The sequence below is a fragment of the Denticeps clupeoides genome, chromosome 12, assembly GCF_900700375.1.
Source record: "Denticeps clupeoides chromosome 12, fDenClu1.1, whole genome shotgun sequence".
Classification (NCBI taxonomy): Eukaryota; Metazoa; Chordata; class Actinopteri; order Clupeiformes; family Denticipitidae; genus Denticeps; species Denticeps clupeoides.
In genome coordinates this window covers 8,608,859-8,631,428 of record NC_041718.1, presented here as the reverse complement: position 1 = coordinate 8,631,428, position 22,570 = coordinate 8,608,859, and the positions used below count along the sequence as shown (strand labels likewise).

At 43.0% G+C, this 22,570-nt stretch overlaps 2 protein-coding genes across 3 annotated transcripts; one reads left to right on the top strand and one right to left on the bottom strand.

Annotated features, from left to right (window-relative positions):
- Positions 1-590: 590 nt before the first annotated feature.
- On the bottom strand, positions 591-22,093 carry snta1 (syntrophin, alpha 1). Its single transcript, XM_028997902.1, has 8 exons — positions 21,710-22,093; positions 11,833-12,018; positions 4,690-4,888; positions 4,268-4,457; positions 3,590-3,711; positions 3,307-3,503; positions 2,338-2,525; positions 591-2,231 (listed from the first exon to the last, which is right to left on the bottom strand). The coding sequence occupies exons 1-8, from the start codon at positions 21,990-21,992 to the stop codon at positions 2,139-2,141; spliced, it is 1,458 nt and encodes a 485-aa protein (XP_028853735.1). The 5' UTR covers positions 21,993-22,093; the 3' UTR covers positions 591-2,138.
- On the top strand, positions 12,559-17,232 carry tlr22 (toll-like receptor 22). Of its 2 annotated transcripts, none has more exons than XM_028997900.1 (2): positions 12,559-12,677; positions 13,786-17,232. In XM_028997900.1, the coding sequence occupies exon 2, from the start codon at positions 13,922-13,924 to the stop codon at positions 16,781-16,783; it is 2,862 nt and encodes a 953-aa protein (XP_028853733.1). In that variant the 5' UTR covers positions 12,559-12,677; positions 13,786-13,921; the 3' UTR covers positions 16,784-17,232. The 2 variants fall into 2 exon arrangements, with proteins under 2 accessions (XP_028853733.1, XP_028853734.1); XM_028997901.1 differs by lacking the exon at positions 12,559-12,677 and adding an exon at positions 13,051-13,118.
- Positions 22,094-22,570: the final 477 nt, after the last annotated feature.

Here is a 22,570-nt window from a genome sequence, read left to right as displayed (position 1 = left end):
TCTATGAAAAAAAATATTGATGTATGAGGATTTTATGGGCAATTTTGTGTGTGTGCATTTTTGACCACAAAGAGCGCCAGAGAGTGCAAAATGCATACCCAGAGTATGCATGACATCTAAGAGCAAAAAACACCGGATATCAAAAATTTGGCTAAAAATAAGATATCCAGGAGAAATTCATGCCAATTCAGCTAGAATGATCGGCAAATAAAAAAATTAACAAAAAAAAGATTAACAAAAATGCCCGAAGAGGACAAATCATATAAAAATGCCAATTTGTTCACCCTTAAAATTAAACTAAATGCCTTCTATGTATGTTAACCAGATTTTGATTCCGATATAATATATGGCATTGTCCACCTAATTGGAGGAACCTAAGAGAGACATTACTATTGGTGCTTTCAGGCAGATATGACACGTTGAAAAGCACAATGTGATGCTCATTACCATACCCATGCAAAGGTTAATTAATTTTCACTTTCAGTCTCCCCAGAACTATAGGATTAAGGTATTCTGTACATGAGTATACGGTATTTTGAGAAATAAGCAAATCAGTTATAAATGAAATTATCCAGGATTCCAACACACAATGAAAGTTAACAATCAGCATTTATTACTATTTATTATATATAAACATCCCTTCAAGGCACACTTTGTTTAAATAAGAATATACAATTAAAAGCAATCAGGTTTTAGTTCATATATATTAATGTCAGTTTACACTTTTGAAAAAAAGGCCACCAAAAAGGTCATCAAAAAAAGTTTTTTGTGCTGCTTATGTCACAGTAGAGATGAGTCTGTTAGAATGCACAGCACTTCATTGTGCAAGATACACACAACTCTTGTTAAGGAAAGATTTAGCAAACATGAACTGCCACCCTCATGAAATCATGACAAATGTTCCAGTTATGACTTCAAAGAGTTCAGCTGTCAGATGCAAAGAGAAAAAAAAAAACTTGAATAATAAAAAAATGCCTCTAGCGTGCTAAAGAAAAGAAAGCAGGTCCATTGAAATGCAGCAGATTAGAGGACTGTGCAGCATAACACCTACAGGGGGCAGTATAAATGGCTGGAATACAATTATGATAAGTATTGTCTCAATCAATGCTGGCATAAAAACATATTATTGTATTTTTTTTAATTGTTGTTATTTTTGGTGTTATTATAACATTATGAAAAAAATATTGCAGAAAAGGCAAGGTATTACAGAAAATAGTGTACATGTAATCTCATCAACAGGGCAGGGTGTCTCAGCCCTGATGAAATATTAGGTACGAATAGAGCGGAGCAGCGACTAAAGAGATTAAGATAAGGGGGTGTGTGTGTGTGACGTGATTGGTGTAGCACACTCGCGGGGGTCCGACCCCACTTGGCACTTTGATTGAGTGCACCTGCACTGCACACAGTTAATGCATCAGCACTCTGTCACCATCCCATAATGGAGGAGTAAGAGGTGCTCAACTCACACCAACCGTTTACATCAGATTGCAGGACAAAACTGCAATTCAACAGCACACGCCGCTTTGCATCACACAGTTCATAGGTGAGAATTTGCTCACATATCAGGTTGAACGTGTGAGGTGTTTCATTCTCATCAAGCTTTCTCGGGTACTGAGTGATTCCGTGTTGTGTTTACATGGGCTTCACGTACCTGAAATGGAACAAGAAGTAACACGCAGTGACACCGGCATGAAGTGGAACTTAAACTGAGCAGACAGAACATCTAACAAATTCTGCATGAGAGTCTTCGTTCAAGAGCAGAGAGAGAGACTTGGGGAACAGCTTGAGGACTTGGAAAGTATATAAACCTTATGTGAATTAGTATTAGACCCCCAATGGGCTTTACAACTTTAGTGGTCATATGTTTTTTTGCTTTTTATTAAAAAGTGTTTTTTTTCAGGTACTGAAGGTGAGGATGTCCCCAAGGTCTCTCCCCTTCTTTATTTCAAAACAAGAGACCTCTAAAACAGTCTCACTGCAGTCCTGTAGGTTTTTAGTCCAGCCTACAGTGGCGGTCCTCATGGCAGTCCACAGCCGAAGTTTGTTCAGGAGCAATGTGGTCCACCCCTCGGAGTTCAAAGGTCACCCTCTTCCGGCACTGTGGTGTTTACCTGCTGTCTCTGATACTGGCCCTGTCATCATGCCAGCAAACCCAGCCGCTTGACCTTTGCTGAGAGGAAAGAGTGGATGATGAAGACCATGGTCTTAGGGCACGAATTGAGATCCAGTTGCTGAAAGAAAGTGAACAGAAGGTAGACAAATGGAGATATATGAGCAAATGCTTGATTGGATGGGTGGACACAACAGAAACAGACATCAAAAAAAAAAAGAACGCACAATTTCTGCCTCTGGGCCCCCGAAGTCCAGGAAAATCATGCGGACGCCGTCATCAGAAGACATGCGGAGTCGCTCGAAAGGCTGCTGCAGCAGGATGCTCCGCCTGATGCCGGCCTCCTCCGTGAACAACGTGAAGCCATTGTCTATGTGCACACCCAGCATGCACTGCTTCCCATTCCAGCTACAAGCTGGCAAGAGAGGATGAATTGACTAAATAAGAAACTGATAGTAGTGTTGACAGTAAGAAAAACACTTCAAACAAACTAAACAAACTAATAAATGAATGTAAGAAATGATATTAGCATGTCCTGGGTGAACTGGTTGTACCTAAAAAACATTTGGAATTATCAAGGAGCAATAATGAAGGTACTTGGTGCTGCAGGACGTTCATACCCAAAGATTAAAGCATGCTTTGGTCAGACAAATTACCCCAGACGGCAACAAAACTGGATTATTAATCGACTCAACCACAAAATAGAAACTGATCAATTAAACTCTTACTAAGCCTGCTGCTGCCACTGTGTCCCAGGACACTTAAACCTGTTTAGCTTGAGGGGACAAACCCTGAACTGCACATGGGGCAGTGGTGGCCTAGCAGTTAATGAAGCGGCCCCGTAATCAGAAGGTTGCCGGTTCGAATCCCGATCCGCCAAGGTGCCACTGAGGTGCCACTGAGCAAAGCACCGTCCCCACACACTGCTCCCCGGGCGCCTGTCATGGCATGGCTTCCCACTACTCACTCAGGGTGATGGGTTAAATGCAGAGGACAAATTTCCCTGTGTGCACCATGTGCTGTGCTGCTGTGTATCACAAGTGACAATCACTTCACTTACTTCACTTTACTTCATGGCAGCCATAATGTGCTTGTTATTGCAATATGTAAATTGCCCAGTAGAGGGAGGTAAGACACCATTTAGCTCCTATTGTATGATGTACATGTTTTAATGCTATTTGTGTACATATACACACCCGTAGAGACCTCCTGTATGAGTTCTGCTGCACTGTGACAGCCGTCCACTAGCAGGCGGGTCCAGTTTGAAAGATCTTTGGCCGAGTCAACTCTGAAAACACGGGTCTCAACCCCCTGTTTGGTCCCAGACCGCAGCCCGAAGGACAGGTCTGAGTCCTGCAGAGGGGAGCTCTTACTGGGGCCTGAGTGGACCAATCTAACATTGGGGAGGAAGGTAAAGGGTGAGGGAACCAGAGTGCGGCAGAAAAAACTGCATGTGTGTATTTGTGTGTCTGTGTGTACCTGGTTGTGATGAGGGGATAACTCTTGTCGGGGTTATTTAGACTCTCTTTGTTGTCCGGTAGAGCGTGATACAAGATCAGGTCCCTGTCTGTTAGAAGAGCTAACACTGGCTTTTCTGAACCCTGTGAACACAGACACACGCACACGCACACGCACACACAGGGTAAGATACAGGAAAACAGGCCCTAATGTCACTAATTTTGTGCAAATGTAAATATATAAAAAATTCAAGTTTAAAGTCTGGTTACTTATTGATAATCAGGTTGAATAAGACAGTAGGATATCAGGAGCTGTAGGGTCCAATTTCGTTGACACCTTCAAGCACACTCTGTGAGTTCAGATGAAAATGTGTATGTGTAGTTAGTCCTAATGTCTAATTTAATTGCTGTTTTGGTTTTCCTGGTTTAACAACTAAATTACTGGACTGGTGTTTGTAATGGTAAGTATGGGCCAGTGAGTAAAATTCCTCTAGTTGGTCGAGTTGGTTTATGTCCCAGTCCTGGCGAGTCTTGGCCACTAGGAGCCACAAGGGAACACAGGATGATTCAGGCTCATTTTTGTGTTCATTTAAGTACTGCAAGTATTGTGTCCACTTGTATTGGCACATTTGTGTTGCTCTGTTAATAATAATAATAGTAGTAATAATGATAAATGAGGGATAGAGAGCTAATCTCCTACCTGCTCACTGATCCAGCCCAGGTGCTTGAGCTCCAGGCCGGGCTGCAGGGTCCTCATCTCCTCTTTCAGTCGTGGCACCAGCGCCAGCATGCCAGCCTGGATGGCGTTGCACCAGGCCTGAGCCATTGCTGGGTCCTTCGCTCGCAAGAACACTGAGGTCTTTCTGTCGGCTGAGGCCACCTCGAAATACCTGAGGGAGAGAGAAGAGAGGAAGCGATGGGCGCGGCTGAAGGCAGCGGGTTCGACTGAGTTTTATGTGTCTCAGTGTGTGTTTTGTTTCTGACAAACTGCAGCCGATGAGGTGACAAGAAACCCCATGAACATAATTTGCACTCGTTTCTATGCAGGTTGCTATGTGTCCATATGTGGGGGTTGCACGTGCACATTTTTTAGTTTGTCTGTGTGCATTTGGGTGTGTATACCGATCTTCTGTATCTGGGGGGCACTGCCTCCTGCCGACATGGCAAATCTTTAGCGGGATGCTCCTGGTCTCCATCAGGTCTGCTTTGGCGCTGCCCTGTCCAGCCTGTTTCTGGGGGGTTGCCGGGGGAGAATCCCACATTGCCCCAGAACTCTGCGAGGCATTTTTAAAGAAGGCTGACAGCTCCTTTAGATACTTCACTGGAAGAAGAGAGATCGGTGGGTTACTGCTAAGTTGCAACTATCAATTAATTTCATCACGCCCATCTGCATTCAATGTGTTTTCTTTATTTTCATGACCATTTACGTTGGTAGATTCTCACTGAAGGCATCAAACTATGAATGAACACATGTGGAGTTATGTACTTAACAAAAAGAGGAGACCTGGCCTCCACAGTCACCGGACCTGAACCCAATCCAGATGGTTTGGGGTGAGCTGGACCGCAGAGTGAAGGCAAAGGGGCCAAAAAGTGCTAAACACCTCTGGGAACTCCTTCAAGACTGTTGGAAAACCATCTCAGGTGACGACCTCTTGAAGCTCATCGAGAGAATGCCAAGAGTGTGCAAAGCAGTAATCAGAGCAAAGAAACTAGAATATAAAACATGTTTTCAGTTATTTCACCTTTTTTTGTTAAGTACATAACTCCACATGTGTTCATTCATAGTTTTGATGCCTTCAGTTAAAATCTACCAACGTAAATGGTCATGTCTCCCATGATCCTCAGGTTGGTACTGGGTATGTGGAGGGGGTTTGAAGGCGTAGAGCGGAGGGAGTGTGCTGCTGGTTGTGAGAGTGTGTGAGGAGGGAAAACTTATTTTCAATCCCGGACGAGACGGGGAGCCAGTGAAGTGATTTGCTCATGTGCTGCACACTGGTTTGCCTTGAAAACTGGAAGCTACATTTGTTGGTTATTATAAAATTCCCAATGACCACTTTACACCAAGAAGATATTATCATGGAACAAGAAGAGGATGAGGAACAAGTTGACTTTTGACTTCAAAGAAGTCACACACACTCACAGAGGCTATTGCAGGTTTAAATACATCTGAGAATGGAAGTCAGGAGCAGCGCTACGTACAATTTCAGTCAGTCTCACTCAGCACTCTCACTCTCACTCCCACTCACAGACAGACACACTTATTTCTGTCTATGTGGGTGTCTCTGTGCAAGGCAGGAGGGCAGAGATAGAAGGGGAGCTCAGGGTTTTCCTCCAATCCTCCATGCCAGGAATAGCCCTGTGGCCCGTCGTTCATGCCTCCCACCCCGCACCCCCCCCCCCCCCCCCCCCCCCCCACACACACACACAGTCTGCAGTCATTGCTGCCCTTCAGCCACTGCCCTCCTGCCATCAGGACCACACAGAAGGCAGAACAACCCCCCCCCCCCCACACACACACACACAGTCATGCTTGATCTTATGATCATCAGGAGTATGAACTGCACTTCCTGAATAAAAAGGTCAGGGCAGAGCTTATTCACTTCTTATTAAACTCCCCTCAGCCCAAATGAAAAGTCCGTATTTGCCTCCGTCTCAGAAAGTCACAATAGCAGTTACGGATTTCAAAAGGCACCAGCGTGAGCTCAGTTTTAATACGTTCATAATTCAGCCGCGCAGTTCAACCTATTAATCTGGCTTCAAACCCAGGGACAAAAAGGAAGTGGAAAAAGCCGGCTAATGCATGCACACACTCACACACGCAATTGTGTGTTTTTTTACCAGAGGTTGCCATGAATACCAGTACTGTGCTAAAAATACCTCATTACAGGAGCAAACAGGGCAAGGACTAAAAGACAGAGGAAAAACAACCAAATGAGAGGGATGGAGAGAACGATGAAGGGAGAGCTGTCAACTCAATGGTTTCAAACCTCAGCCTCCTACAAAAAAGGTTTCTAATGTTTACTTGCATTTACTTGCCAACATGCATGTGTGTGTGTGTGTTCATGCATTACTGTATTAGGCTGGACCAAATGTCCTCACAACCATTGGAAAATGTTAAAGCTTGCAAAATATTGGAAAAACATAAGCCTCAAATATGCATTCAACTTTAAATAACCAGTAGATTAAGAGTGTGAATCAGCTTCTTTAACTTTTGTGGAAATGTCACTGCTGTTGAAATATCCCCTGCCCAGCCTGCGTACAGTTTATATAGATTTTTCTAGATTTTAAAAAACCCACATACTTCCCTGGGTCTGCACACTCGTGCGCAGCGTAATTTTTAAAAGAACGTTATGAACCCCTCTACTATAAAGATCTGACGTTAGTATTAGAAAGACCACAGAATTGTGGAAGGGAACAAATACATCATTATATGCCATTTCTAACCTACTGCACAAATATTACATAACAGTCCTCACAAAGAGGTAATAACCAGTGTGTGTGTCTGAATACTGTCTCAGACGAGCAGGCCTTAGTCAGTCTGGATAGCATTAGGCTGTTAGTCCTGCAGTCTCTTTGGACAAACAAAACTCCGAGTTGCCATGTCAAACACAACAATGGGGTGATCCTCCCCGCTTCTCGGTTGCCGCGGGAGCGTGTGGAATGCGTCTCATTGGCTACACTGTGACTTCTGAAGCATGTGGCTCTTCATGCAAACCCCATCACAGGGTATTAACACCACCTTGTGCACAAAAAAATCTATACAGATGTGTATGTGTAAAAACACACACACACTTATTGAAAGATAAAGTGTGAGAGTTGAGATGGAAAACACAAAATAACACACGACTGTCATACACCCACGCAAGAACCCAGCAAATGGCAAAATCTCAATTCTGAAAGTGTCTCAGTGTTTCTCATTTTCTGCTGCTCTTCCCTGTTATTGCTGTCACTTCTTCCCCCACAGAACTATACGTTCCTCTTTTGCCTCTATAGGTTCTGCCGGCAGGTTCTACGTATTATGAAGATTAGGCATTATGTACGTGCAGGTAAGAACAAACATGAAAAAAAAAAACACTTCCCCTTAAGGTGAATGTCTGAGTCAGTGCCAGTCAACGTCTGTTAAACCAAAGCAGAAGTAAATGACCCGGAGTTTATCGCCCCTTCACCCCAAGACAGGTGATAAGAACAGCATACACGTACAAAAGAAACGCCTTATACAGAACAGAAAGTGAGGACGGAGTACAAAAGTTTATTGTCTATGAGAATCAATAAAAATTGGTACGAGACACACATACATAGAGGATCTACACTGACTGGCAGGAGGAAGGTCTGATGAATGCTAAATATGCCTCTGTCACATAGTCTGATATCCTAAGGAAAGTTTTGCTGCAGCTGCCTGCCCAGACAGGGAGGTAAAAGACCAAAACAGAGACACTATTGTTCAGGAAAAGTCCAAAGGACACTGGCTGTGAAGGACACGGACACCCACACTTTCTGATGGCTTCAGGACAACAAACAGGGGGATAGGACATCTTTGTTCAAGCCTCTGATTGGCCGAGCAGCTCTTGAATTTTAGAATTCCATGTAAAACCACAGACAGCACAAAGGCCTAAAGTGATATAATGATAAATTATACCATCACTATATACAGTAAGATGATCAGCGAGTCTTTCGAATGTTCTAACATCATTCGGATAATGTGATTTACTCACAATGCAGGCTTATGCAACCAATAGATTATGTTACATTTTCTTGTAATGTTTCCCAGCAATGTTATACACAAAAGACGAAGATTTAATAAAAAAGCATTTGCTTAAGTTAAGAAACATGAGGTATTCGTGTTTTCACAGACATATCTGCTAAATAAATGTGAGTGTGGTGTATGTGAATGAATGAAATTACAGTAAAGGTTTGTCCCGAGAAGAATCTGTCAAACGTTTAATGAGATGCATTTAATATCATGATGTATTGTGATATTGTATAAAACAGACTGCATTTTCTTTGCATTTTTGTAACTGTACAAAATTTATGAGAGTACTAATAATACACCACTGCCTACATAGACTTTAGCAATAAAATTTCCATACATATAGCCTATGAGGTTCATTATCTAGTTTAAACAATGTCATAAAAGCATGGCGTTTTTAAAAATTACAGTATAATAAAATGCTGTGGTCCTCAAGCGTTTTTACCCAATTAGGCACACGTCACAGGAGCCATGATTCTGCATTCACTTCACTGATCTTCTTTATCCTCATTCGGATGGATGCCTGGAATTTCTCCGACCCCAAATCCCTCTGTCCACCTCCTCCTCATCCCGTGATTCATCCTCCCCTAACACACACACACACTATCCCTCTTTCGCAACGCACCCCTACAGCGGCCCATTAGCTGAGATGAAAACTGCTGATGGTGCAGCCGTCTGAGATCTGAGGGCCGATCTCCCGATCTATCTCTCACGCGGCAGGGTCCACGCAGCCAACCGCTTTCCTCATTCAAACACTGCGGTACCACACCTGAAATCACCTGAAAATATACGTTATCACCGTGGGGGAAATAATCACAGAAATTCATGCAGAGTCAGAACAGAAATAAGTACTTTCACACAAATCTCCACAAAACCTCTCTACAGACTGGGGAACAGGCACCTCTAACAATGTACACTACATTACACACACACACACACACTACACACACAAGCATGCACAATAGCATTTTTTTTTTTTTTGCTACTCGGGGTGCATTAGACTGGAAATGTGGCGTCACTGGGTGGGGTCCCGGTGCTTTCAGTGTCCCACCCAACAAACCATACAGTAACAAGCCTTTAACAACAAACTGGTTTTAAGGTTTTTAACGCATGACTGTTCATGTCATTATAGCAAAAACTCAAACTAGTTTTAAAACCAAAGAAAAGCAGACTTGCGGAGAACTAGAGACGGGAGGGGTGAAATTGTATTTTATTTATGAAGGTTTGTGATGTTGCCTGTGATTAATTATGGCTATAAGACTACAATTATAATATAACATATCCACAGAACGGCAGCAAACTAGTAGCATGCATCACTTAGAAGATCCGTTGATTGTTTCTGATAGGAAACTTATTTTGTCCAAAATAACATTGAATTGGACAAAAATTCTGTCCAGGCCTTGTTCATGTTGTAAATGGCTGCAGGAATGTAGAGATCCATTTTCAGCAACAATTTATCTTGAGGTCCAGTCAAACTAATGCAAGTCTGTCATTTTAAGGTTCATAGCTTTGCCATGATCTTATCACAGTTGCACTCTTTAAAGAAGCAATAAAACTGGCCGAATTCAGACCAGATCTGTTTTGCTACTGACTTGTAAAATCTTAAGTTCTTGGGCCGGTTCTATATGACCCTGCAAACTCTAGTCTACTTTTAAATGTAGTATTATGGCATCTGTTTATTCCGTCTCTATTGTCCGAGTGAGCGTCTCGTGTGTTCGCATTTTTCTGCAGATGTCTGTGTTTATGTGTATTTGTGTTTACTGTCACACTGACTGGTGCGGAAGTAAATACGACGATTGCGTGTTTCTGGAAGTGGAAACTTGCTGTCATCAAAGAAAGGGAAACCGTCCTCTGTTACTAGATGCCTGCAAACGGATAGATTTATCACATTTAAGTCATTTTTATAACTAAACTCGGAACTCTGCCTGCCGTGTGGTCCTGTCAGCTGCGGGGGTGTCATTTCAGACCTTTATATAAATAAATACATATCAAATGAGATAGAAATATAAACCATCTGAAGCCAAGGGCTACATGGATCAGCACAGGTCAACACACACACACACACACACACTTTCCTTATTTACAAATCCCATTCCTCATGAAAACACTATGTGTCCTCCTCTGCATCATCTCTTCAATGTTTCTTATACACACATACACACACACACACACACACACACACACACACACACACACAAAAACACACTCATATATATAAAGGCTCTGGGCATATTTGGCTCAGTTAATGACTTCATACTTCAAATCTCTTGGCAAAAAGGAGCTCATTTATAAACACTGTATATTATTTATAGCCCTACCGAGACATCTACTATAATTAGAAGGCGGGCGGCCGCAGCAGTGAGGGGGTTAGACCTTATAAGTTCATGACAGTTCTCCTGCACAATAACAAATCATCAAAAACAACGCTGGACAGGAGGTCATGGTCTCCTCTTCATCTCGCCGTTGTGGACTATGAATTGTCTGGCTATGGAACAGGTCGTAGCAAAGGTCTGCGCAATTAATCTATATCACTAAGCGTGATGCATTTCAGGATGACAACATGTTTCGTACACGTCAGTTTCAAAAGGTCACGTTCCCTCACACCTTGCAAAAAGGGGAAATAATCTGCATATTATCTGATATGAAATATGCATAGCTCGAGTCATGCAGCCATCATCGGGAATGGTGACAGCAAGAGCAGGTGCAGGATGCGCCAACAGCAGATTCGCCCAAAGCCCTTTAAATCCCGCCCCTGTGGAAAGAGGCGCCGTACAACAGCCGACTGTCAGTCACATTGCACCATGCTATGGGTCCAAAAATCACCATGTTGTGGCGCGTCCACTTCCTCATCGGTTCACCACAACGATTACGAAGCACAAAAATACCAAACCCAGCCATCTCACTGCCATCCAGCATGTTATATTATAGCCTCGACATGTGCAATGGTTGGTTTAGATAACCCACATGGCCGCTAATTACTGTAAGTGTAATGTTTCTGAGCCACATCTAAATAAAGACTATGAGGAACGCCACACCCAAACTTCCACACAACTCACAGCTTGGCATTTACCAACATTGTGAAATGTGAACATAAAGAGTGAACATGAGTACAGTTTTTTCCCCCTGTTATTAAAGTTAAAAGCATGGCTACATGCTAAATATTTTCAAATGAGTTTATATGCATGAGTTCATATCCGAGAATAGAAATTCAATGAAAATTCTATGGAAATTGTACCTTGTAGCACACTGCCATGTACACAGTTTTCAGCCTTGCCTTGAGTAATAATTGAGATATTTCCAAAAACAAAGATTAAGCTTTCAAACGTTCTTCAGTGATGCTTCAATCCATCTACTGAACTACTGGCAGAGAATATAGAATACTTGTCATAGTGAAAATGTCTAAATACGATGGAAACATGGTAGGTTTTTAAATACTGTGCTTTCTTAGGTCAGTAAATCCTTAGCATTCAGAAATGCATTATAACAATATCTGAGATCTCTGCAACCTGACATCTTACCCTCCAGGATGACCTCTTTGCCAGTCTTCTTGAGAGCCTGCACAGCCTCGTCATGAGTGGCCTCTCTCAGGTCATAACCGTTCACGGACAGGATGGCATCGCCGACGTAGAGGGCCTCTGTCTGGTCTGCAGCCAGGCCTTTGAAGATCTTAGAAATCAAGATGGGCATTCGGTTCTCCTTCCCACCTGCACCAGAAAACGATAAGAAAATTGTCCCTATTTAACAAGTTCATTGATGACATTCCATCAACTTTTTCCCTACAATAGTCTGCTGTCTTGTCTAGACTTATTGGCTAGACAATAATATATATGAACAGATATATTCATATTGTCACATTTAAAATTACTGATGCTATCTTTGTTGGTAGGTTAGGAAAACATCAGGAGTTACATAACTAGGCATTAAACATTAAAAAAACTATTTTTGTTGCTGTGTAATAATTCCTGTCATCCTGACTATGACCTATGACGTTGTTTTTTTTTTTATAAATAAGGTTTAAAATAAGACGAGCCTAATGATTGACAACTCTCACATGATCTTGCCTTACACTAGCGAACAAGCCCCACAAGTTGCACCTGTTCAAAAATAGTGGTAAAGGGTGCCTGCCGCTTGACATGAAATTTACACCAATCACATGTATCATTTTGTCACCGTATTTTCTGCCGTGCAATGCCTTCCATTATTCTGCATTGTTCTGTGGTGAGGTTAAGAGGATGATTTGGTGGAAGTTCCCCTGATGATGCAACAGCACACTTGATGAATTATGCACTTCCACTTCCCCTAATAGAGAGACACATCCGTTTTTGTCCTTCTGCATTTGTCTGGTCCTTCATCTGCCTTGAAGGTAAGCCCTCTCTGCTTTTTCTGCATTCATATGAATTTGTATTCCTACATTCTCAATTATGCATTTACTAAAAGTTATTGCTACTTTGCAATAAACATGCAGAAGAGCTTGCAGATGTGCACTGCCGAATTCTTTTTCATTGTGTGCTTTTCACATATTTGATTGGAATGGATATGTCTTAATGCAGAGCCTATTTTTGTTTAAAAGACATTTACATTTACGGCATTTATCAGATACCCTTATCCAGAGCTACTTACAATCAGTAGTTACAGGGACAGCCCCACCTGGAGCAATTTAGGGTTAAGTGTCTTGCTCAGGGACACAATGGTAGTAAGTGGGATTTGGTTCATAGGCGAGTGTGTTACCCACTAGGCTACTAGCACCCAATTCATAAATAAGTGTTATCCCAGGAGAAATTCCCTCATTTTCATTTCCAACAAGGTCAGTATCAAGTTTCCTCACAAGAAACTTTAATATATTTAATATTATCAGTGCAATGGTGACAATATATGTGAAATGAAATGTATTTCAGGAGTAACTTTCTTTTTATTTTCATTTGTCCTTCTAATGCTTTAATTTTCCTAAGTTAAATGATCACTTATATAACCTATATTCACTTAAAGTGGTAGCATAATGGTTAAGGAATCGGCCCCGTAATCATAAGGTTGCCGGTTCGAAACCTGATCCGCCAAGGTGCCACTAAGGTCCCCTCGATCAAGGTACCGTCCCCACACACTGCTCCCCGGCGCATGAATTATTGCGTTCCTGTCATTAGCCCTACTGAGACCATGTTAAGATGTGTTTACAAGATGGATATATTGGATAAGAAGTTTCTCCATTTTGGGAGGCTAACAATCAATCCATTTTTCAAAGATTTCGGCTGAAACAAAAAGAGTCATTTAACTAGTTAGCTTTGGCAGAAAAAGTGGAAATTCTCTGACTTGAATTTGTTCATTTGTGTGAAGTTGTTAGCATGCTTCATTTCCAGTCTTGGTATCACTACATGAACATATTAGGAAAAGTCTTTTTGTGCAACAAGCTGTAGATGCAATTACAAAATAAATTTAAAAAAGTCAGCAAATGATCTAATAACCTTTACAATTCACAGGAGGTCTACTCTGATGACAGAATACAACTGGGAACCCGATTGTCATTCGGTTGGTGGAATTTCATGGATGGTGGAATTATCATCTGGATAAAGCCAGGCATATTCCAAGGTGGATAGAAACTCAACTGTGGACTTCATGGATTTCCTTCTTCTACTTCTCACTTCAATTTGTTGCTGCATTAACACGGCGGCATATTCCCTGGTCAACTGCACAGTACCCAGCCCACCCCGGGGAAAGATTTTGTGTTACAGCATGGGTTTCAGCAGTGTTCCTGCACACTTGCCTGAAAGCACGAACAACTTGGACCTTTCGTTTAACTCCATCTCCCGGATTGGACCTAGAGAGTTCGCCAACCTCAAACAACTGAGATTTCTGAACATGTCGGACAACAAAATTCACTTGGTGGAGCCAGATGCCTTTAGGCATTTAGCAACGCTGGAAGTGCTGAACCTGTCCAAGAACAAAATCACGAACGTTCCTCGTAGTTTCCTGCTGGGTCTTTCCAATCTCACGCTGCTCCGACTGGATGGAAATCAAATCACAGACATTCATCAGTCTGCCTTTCACTCACTGGACAACTTAAAGACGGTTAATCTCAGCAATAATATTCTCCATCACCCTGAGAAACTGAAGCCCTTGTTCCTTGCACCCAATTTGGAAGAGCTGAGCATCGGAAGGAACAACTTCTTGTCATTCCACTCGAGAGGCTTGTCAGCAACACCTTCATCACTGAAATGGCTGGATCTGTCCTGGAATCCGCTGAGGTTTTTTCAGTTGACGGACGATATTTTTCCTCATCTGGAATACCTCGACCTTACAAGCTGCGGCAGCAACGGAAGCCTGGAGTGGATTGTTCAGGACGCTGCCTTTCTGAGATCGGTGCGAACGCTCAACCTGAGTGCCATCCACACATCAGAAGAGGGGATGGAAAGCATATTGTTAAGCTTCAACGCGTCCTTCACAAAGCTGCGGCTCAGGAACATCCCAGCTGACAATGTCACGCGTTTCCTGGACGTGGCCTGCTCTCCTGCCCTAAGCGCCTTGCATCTAACAAGCGTTCATATCGCCAACACGCCCAGTGACATGTTTCAGCCATGTGCTTTCCTGGAGAACCTCGATTTATCGGAGGATAAAATGAGCGACATGTCACCCCTGACGTTCAGAGGTCTGCAGCAGCTACAGAAACTACGTTTAAACATTAATGCTCTTACAAAAGTGAACATCAAACATGAACTCCCGGCTCTAGAAATTCTCGACCTCAGCACAAACCGAATAGAGAACTTGCTGTGCGCTGATTTTGCTTATATGGAAAATCTTAAACATCTCTACCTGTACAAAAATAATATCAAATCCATAAAACCGTGCGTCTTTGAAAATCTGAAAGACCTCCAGGTGCTAAAACTGGGATCTAACAAAATTCTGACAGTGAAACATACGTTTACAAATGGTCAGAATAGCCTCCAATATCTAGAATTAATGTATAATAATTTGGCTAAACTGGATAGCGGGGACTTTCAAGCACTGAAGTCCCTTACGTATCTGAATTTGGATGATAACAAAATTAATGTTATAGAACCAGGAGCTTTTACGGGTTTAGCAAACTTGACTTTGCTCTCCATAGGAGGAAATAAAATAAAATCTGAAACTATAAGAAATCCTGCTTCTTTTTCGGGCATGCCTGCATTAAATGAGCTTCTTTTGCACAGCAATTATCTGTCATACAGCAGCAACAGTAAACTTCGCAGCCCACCCTTTGCGTTATTGACGTCATTGGCAAAATTGTCCCTCAATAGTCAGCGCCGTGGCCTAAAACACTTTCCCTCCAATTTGCTGGAAGGGTTAACGGAGCTACGGATGCTTTACGCTGGGAGCCTGAGCATTAACAGCCTGCCTCCAGACACATTTACTAGCAACACTAACCTGTGGTTCCTCGATCTCACTCGGAACAGCCTTTCAAGCAACGACTCTCTTCCTCCAGGAGTCTTCCAGCCACTCTCCAATCTCACCAAACTCATCGTGTCAAGGGCTCAGCTTCAAACGTTAAACTTCCTGATGAACGCCAACCTCTCCAGACTCACCACCTTACGTGCCCAAGGCAACCAGCTTCAAGGAATCAACCAAACGTTAATCGACTCGCTACCAAGTCTACAGAACCTTGACCTGACGAACAACACGTTTGCCTGCGACTGCAGCAATGCCTGGTTCCTTCACTGGGCGGAAACGGACAACTTGACCCAGGTGATATACCTGAACCGCTTTACATGCAGCTATCCAGCAACCCTTAGAGGACTTCCACTGATAGATCTCAACACCGAGTCCTGCACTGTGAACCTGGACTTTACGTTCTTCATCTTAAGCGCGAACCTTGTTATTCTAAACCTTCTTGTGCCTTTTGCCTACCGCTTCCTGCAACAGCACATGGTATACGTATACTACCTCTTTCTGGCATTCATCTATGATAAGACGAGAAAGCTGAGGCGTCAGAAAACCGCTTTTCAGTATGATGCCTTCATCTCCTACAACTCCCAGGAAGAGTTGTGGGTCCTGAGGGAGCTGCTTCCCAAGCTGGAGGAGGAGCAGGGTTGGAAGCTGTGCCTGCATCATCGAGACTTTCAGCCAGGAAAACCCATCATTGATAACATTGTGGAAGGCATATACAACAGCCGCAAGACAATCTGCCTGATCACTCAGAACTACCTGAAGAGCGAGTGGTGTTCCAAGGAGATCCAGCTGGCCAGTTTCCGGCTGTTTGATGACAAAAACGATGTGCTGATCCTGGTGTTTTTAGAAGATATTCCAAAATACCAGCTGTCTCCCTACCACAGGATGCGGAAACTGGTCAAAAGACGCACCTACCTGACCTGGCCCAGACCTACAAAAGACACCAAGGTCTTCTGGCAGAAACTCAAAATGGCTATGGAAAGTAATGAAGAGGAAAGTCCAATCATCTCTTTGCGAAACAGCAATCTGTATGACCATAATAAACCAAACTCATAGGCTGAGAAATCTATATTGTAAAATGTTTACGATAAGTTTAATCAATTCAAATCAGTAGTACTTATTTGTTATATTGCTAAAGATTTAAAGTAAATCTCTCTATTATAATAATTAAATCATTGTTCCTTACAAGAACATTAAATTAGAATATTAGGAGAGAGAAAGTGTATTTTTATAGTCCATTTTGTTAACACCCAGAGAACAATATACTGTGATTCTCATGAGCTGAAAAGCTGTGACTAGTTCCACTTCCACGAAATGTGGTTTCAGCTTGTAAGTCATTAAAAAATCAATCAAATTATTAACATTTTAAAGATTAATATCATGAACAATCTGAATACACATTTGTTTTCTTGCATATTTGTCTATTTTTGTACCTGTCATATTACCCATAATTATTAGCACAATTGTTTGGTCATTCTACATTAAAAAGGTCTGATCATTTTAGAGTACTCGACCAGGCTTTGGGTTACTTGTCAGTTTTATAAAACTTTTTTTGCTTTCACATCTTCTAAATAAAATGACAACTCACACCTCATTATTCTTTAAAGGGATGTGCAACCAAATACAATATCAAGACAAGGATGTAAAAATTGGATTAATAACAGTTGACACACTCTCAATATTAAAGAAATAAAGAAAAGCCATAAGATAAACTGAGTTATTTGAGGCAATCTAAAATATTGATTAAAACTGGACAGCACAGAACAGTACCCTGTTTTATGTAATGTGTAAATTATCTTATCATTGATCCATTAGCTATGGATAACACACATGCTGTTATGACTAATTCTTTAGTTAGGTAAAATATGCACATGCATCATTAATGTTGTGCTGGAACTGAATAATTTAAGATATTCTTCAAAATCTCAGTTTAACAAGTCTTGCTAAGCTTCTCCATGACAGCTCTTACATACGATTTTGCACTTAAAGAAGACCAACCCATATCCCAAGAGGACACTTATTAATGTTTGTGAGGATTGAAGGGTCATGTGCTCCAGTATATAAAATATTATGTCCTTTTAGCTGTGTTAAGTACGTTACTGCAATTTTGCTGAAAAGGACAGAATTCCAATTCATGCAAAGCATGCAGAGCTGTAGCACCCTGTCCTCAAAATACGACAGCAGAACGTTACATGCTTTTTATTTACTGTGGTAGTCCACAGTTCCCTCACATGTCAGCATGGTTTCCAGGAGATGCTGGTGATAGTGAAAGCTGGCATGACTTTTAACTCATTCAGAGCTGGGATTATAATATAACTCTTTTAACCTCAAACAAACTGGAAGAATTTTTAAAATAGGCCAGTCTCAGATGCAATCGAAAAACTAAAATTAGGTTGGTGCCATGTTCATTAGGTGTTAGGTGTAGAAATAAACAAGGCGCTGGGCCAATCCTGTGTGGTAATGTTTGGAAGGGGTTTCAAATGGTCCAGTTTTGTGTCATAGTGTGATCTAGAATATGGATCAACAATACTTCTGGGTCTGATAACAGCGAAGTCTGTGCAGTAGACAAGAACACTAAAGGAAAGCAGTTTAAATAGAAAAAAATAATATGAACGAGTCCTTGGCAAAGTTAGAAATAGTAATATAGTATGAATTTGGCTTATTTTTGTTGCTTTTTAAAGGTCGCCTATTGTGAATTTTTCACTTTGTCAGATTATTTAACATTAATATGAGTTCCCCTGCCTCTCTATGGTCCTGCAGTGGCTAGAATAACTGGATAAAAGTGGCTGTAATTCTGCATAAAGGCTGAATTTCAGAAAGAGACTTCAGATACAGTAATAGAGGACCAACAAGACCGATATAAAAGCAAAACACTATTCAATCCAATAATAAAACAGCCATTTCCAGCAACCAGAGTCAATCGTCTTTAACATTAACAAAGTCCAGACATATTTAGTAATTGTTTGAATGGTGGTCCATGTTTGTTACTTCAATTACATGAAGGCCCACGTGGCCGATAGTTTAGCATACATGATGCATAACCACAGCCATGCCACAGCCAGCAAGGTATCATGATACCAGAATGAGCTCAGAGTAAGGGTTAAACCACGTCTTCCTACTGAATTGGCCCGTATTTTAAAACTGATTGATCAAAAACACACAGAAAAACATCTTTTTAACCTTGAGTGGGAGGCCTGTGCAAAAAAAAAATGATTTAATACGCATAGATCTATTTAAGTGCCGCTTCGGTTAAAATGGGTCCTCTCTGTAGGTGGCCGTTTTCAATGAACTTGAAGCAAAGCCCCGTCCCCACACACTGCTCCCCGGGCGCCTGTCATGGCTGCCCACTGCTCACTCAGGGTGATGGGTTAAATGCAGAGGACAAATTTCACTGTGTGCACCGTGTGCTGTGCTGCTGTGTATCACAAGTGACAATCACTTCTCAATTGTTTTTAAAGTCAGTCCGAATCTCCAAATAAAACACTACACTTTAAATAGGGGTATTCTCCCAAATTCTCCCACACCGCCCCTCTGCTACGCTCCCTCCACTGGCTCCCAGTAGCTGCACGTATCAGATTCAAAATACTGATGCTGGCCTACAAAGCCAAACATGGAGCAGCACCATCCTACCTCACAGCCCTTATTACACCTCGCACTGCACCTCGTTTACTCCGAGCCTCCAGTACTGCTCGCCTGGTCCCTCCATCTCTGAAGGTAAAAGGAAGACGCTCATCTAGACTCTTCTCCATCTTGGACCCTCGGTGGTGGAATGAACTTCCCCTCGAGGTCAGAACAGCACAGTCACTGAGCACCTTCAAACGACAGCTCAAGACCTTCCTCTTTAAAGAATATATAGATTAAATTGTAATTTTCTTGTTGTCGAACTTTGTGTACAGAATCTACAACAGAGTGAATAAAATAGATGTATTCATAGTTGGGGTCCTAGTGAACCGGAATTGATCTCTTCATCGATGGTAACTTAAGCACGTTGTAAGTCGCTCTGGATAAGGGCGTCTGCCAAATGCCGTAAATGTAAATGTAAATGGGTATTTAAATAGAGTACGGACAACTTAAACTCAACATTATTATAAGACTCACAGTGAAACACTGTCTTGTAACGGTCTGATCGCTTTCGACAGCACTGCCCTGGACAAGTGACCTGTGACCTTTTGGACAACTCACAGACTCCCCTGACACCGGCCCGGCCGTATCAATCACACCCCTCCAAAAACGTCTTCTGCTGGACTCTGGGCCTCCATGTCAATGTTCAACTTACATCCCCTGGCGTTACGTGCAGCAGCAACGGCGCACCGACCTTCCGTGCCACGCGTTCGTACCACTTCTACAAGCGCGGGGGAGCGCCACGCTTCTTCTGCTTTCAGTCTCCCCGGAGCAATGCGAAGGTACTGATCCGAGTTTCGAGGGACGTTTGTGTATACCCTCATGCAGCACCGAGCGAAAAGTAAAAGCGAACAGTGAGAGAAGCCAAGTGTCTAAAATGCGGTCGTGATAACGAAGGTTTGTTGCTTCGAAGGGCTTAGAATCTGAAAAGATTTTTTTTTTTTTTTTGCTCACTGCGTGTTGCCTCACGTTGAAATATTCCAAAATACAAAGACCCATAAGCGAGTTGCGTTTGGAAAAATAGTTGTGGGATAGTAGGGATGTCAGAAAATGATGAAGACCACATCTAGTGATGCCTCCTTACGTAACACTGAAGGGTTTGTGACGTTTTAGAGAATCAACAGCCGTTCCATTGTCCAATACGCTGATCCCAGGTCTACTTTCCTCAGCAACTCAAAACATGAAATGTATGTAGCGCAGAAACGCTACCAAAAATATGGACTACGTTAAATCTATCTGGTAAAGTGGGAAAAGATAAAAAAAAAAAAAAAACGGGAATACTGCACATTCCACCATGAGTGACTTCTTGGAAATACGGGGACGCACTTTATATTCAGCACAGGGGTGTATTTGCCACCGCAGTCCTAATAAGAGAAAGCGGAAAGGAAGAGATGTCGGTCTGGGTCGCAAATATAGATGCACTCTTGCACTTTGACCTCTCTCTCTCTCTCCGTCTCTCTCCCGTCCCTTATTTAAACTCCCTCATTCTTCCACTCTCACTACGCCCCGGCCAGGGTGGGCTCCCTAAAATAAACGGCCGCCTCCCCTCTCCTCCCCGTTCCCGTTTGACCGTCGGTGTGTGGCATGCTGGGTAGTTTTTTTTTGTTTTTTGGTCAGCTGTTGGCGTGGTGGCGTCAGCTGGCCTCCTCCAGCACCTCCTCCACGACACCTCAGACGGCGGCGATGAAACTTTACCAACACCCCCCCCCCACACACACACACACACTTATTTTAATATAAAAAAATACCTTTATTTACGTTCTCTGCAGTCGAGACCCAACACGGATGCGGCGTTTATATCGATTTCCTTTATAAAGTAACTGATACGTCTGCTGTGGACGATATGCAGTGGTGCCACGATCATTACTCATTCTGCCCACTTCAGCACACACACACACACACACACACACACACACACACACACAGAACTTACAGGAAATAAAACGTTCTAACTTCAACTGGATTAATTCTGGTGCTTTATTAACGCCTGAGAGAGAGAGAGACAGCGAGAGAGTCGGGGTACGGTGGGGGGTCAGCAGGCCTGATCCCCGCGTCTCATCCACCTTATACCCCATAAAAGCGACCTGAGCTGCGGTGGCACGGCGACGGGCGCCACGCTGCGTGGACGTGTGCGTGACAGGACGCGGGAGGCGCTCTCTGTTTCACGGTGGTGAAAAAAAAAAAGTTTCTTGTAATCTGACTTGCTGTTTTTGTGCGGGCTTGACCTTGTTCAACTAAACCAAACGCCCCTTACTCCATTTTGTCACGGCGCGGAAAGACAAAACCGAAAAGAAAAAAGTTGAAAGTTGCATAATAAAAGTATATATTCCACGCGTGCGTATTTTCCCACGTGCGTTCTACCTTTAATGCTGATCCCCAGACCGCCCACGTCCTGCTTGGCCACTCGCACCGTGCGCTTCACGTTGGTGATCGTCTCGGGCACCGCAGGCGAGCTCAGCTTGGCCGGGTCCCCGTTCACCGCCCCGGCGGGCGGCGGGCTGCCTTTCGCGGGCTCGCCGCTGACTTCCCCGGGGCTCACGGTCAGCGCCTCCTCGGTCAGAGCGGCCAGCACGCGGACCCAGCGGTCCACGGCCACCCGGAGTTCCAGGAGTCCGGTCTTCTGCGCCCTCGTCGCGGCCGCCATGTTCAGCGCATTCCTGGAATACCGGCGGACCGCTGGCGGTCCCGTACGGAGACGGGGTGGAGGGAGATGCCAGGAGATACGGGCCCCCTCCTCCAACTAACATGGAGAAGCTACAACTGCACACAGGGAAATGTACAGTACAGAGCACACCTTCTCTGTGGAGTTATGTACTTAACAAAAAAATGTGAAATAAGTGAAAACATGTTTTAAATTCAAGTTTCTTTGCTCTGATTACTGCTTTGCACACTCTTGTCATTCTCTCGATGAGCTTCAAGAGGTCGTCACCTGAAATGCTTTTCCAACAGTCTTGAAGGAGTTCCCAGAGGTGTTTAGCACTTGTTGGTCCCTTTTCCTTCACTCTGCGGTCCAGCTCACCACAAACCATCTCGACTGGGTTCAGGTCCGGTGACTGTGGAGACCAGGTCTCCACTTTTTGTTAAGTACATAACTCCACATGTGTTCATTCATAGTTTTGATGCCTTCAGTGAGAATCTACCAACGTAAATGGTCATGAAAGAATAAAGAAAACACGTTGAATGACAAGGTGTGTCCAAACTGTACTGTACTGTATGTACAAG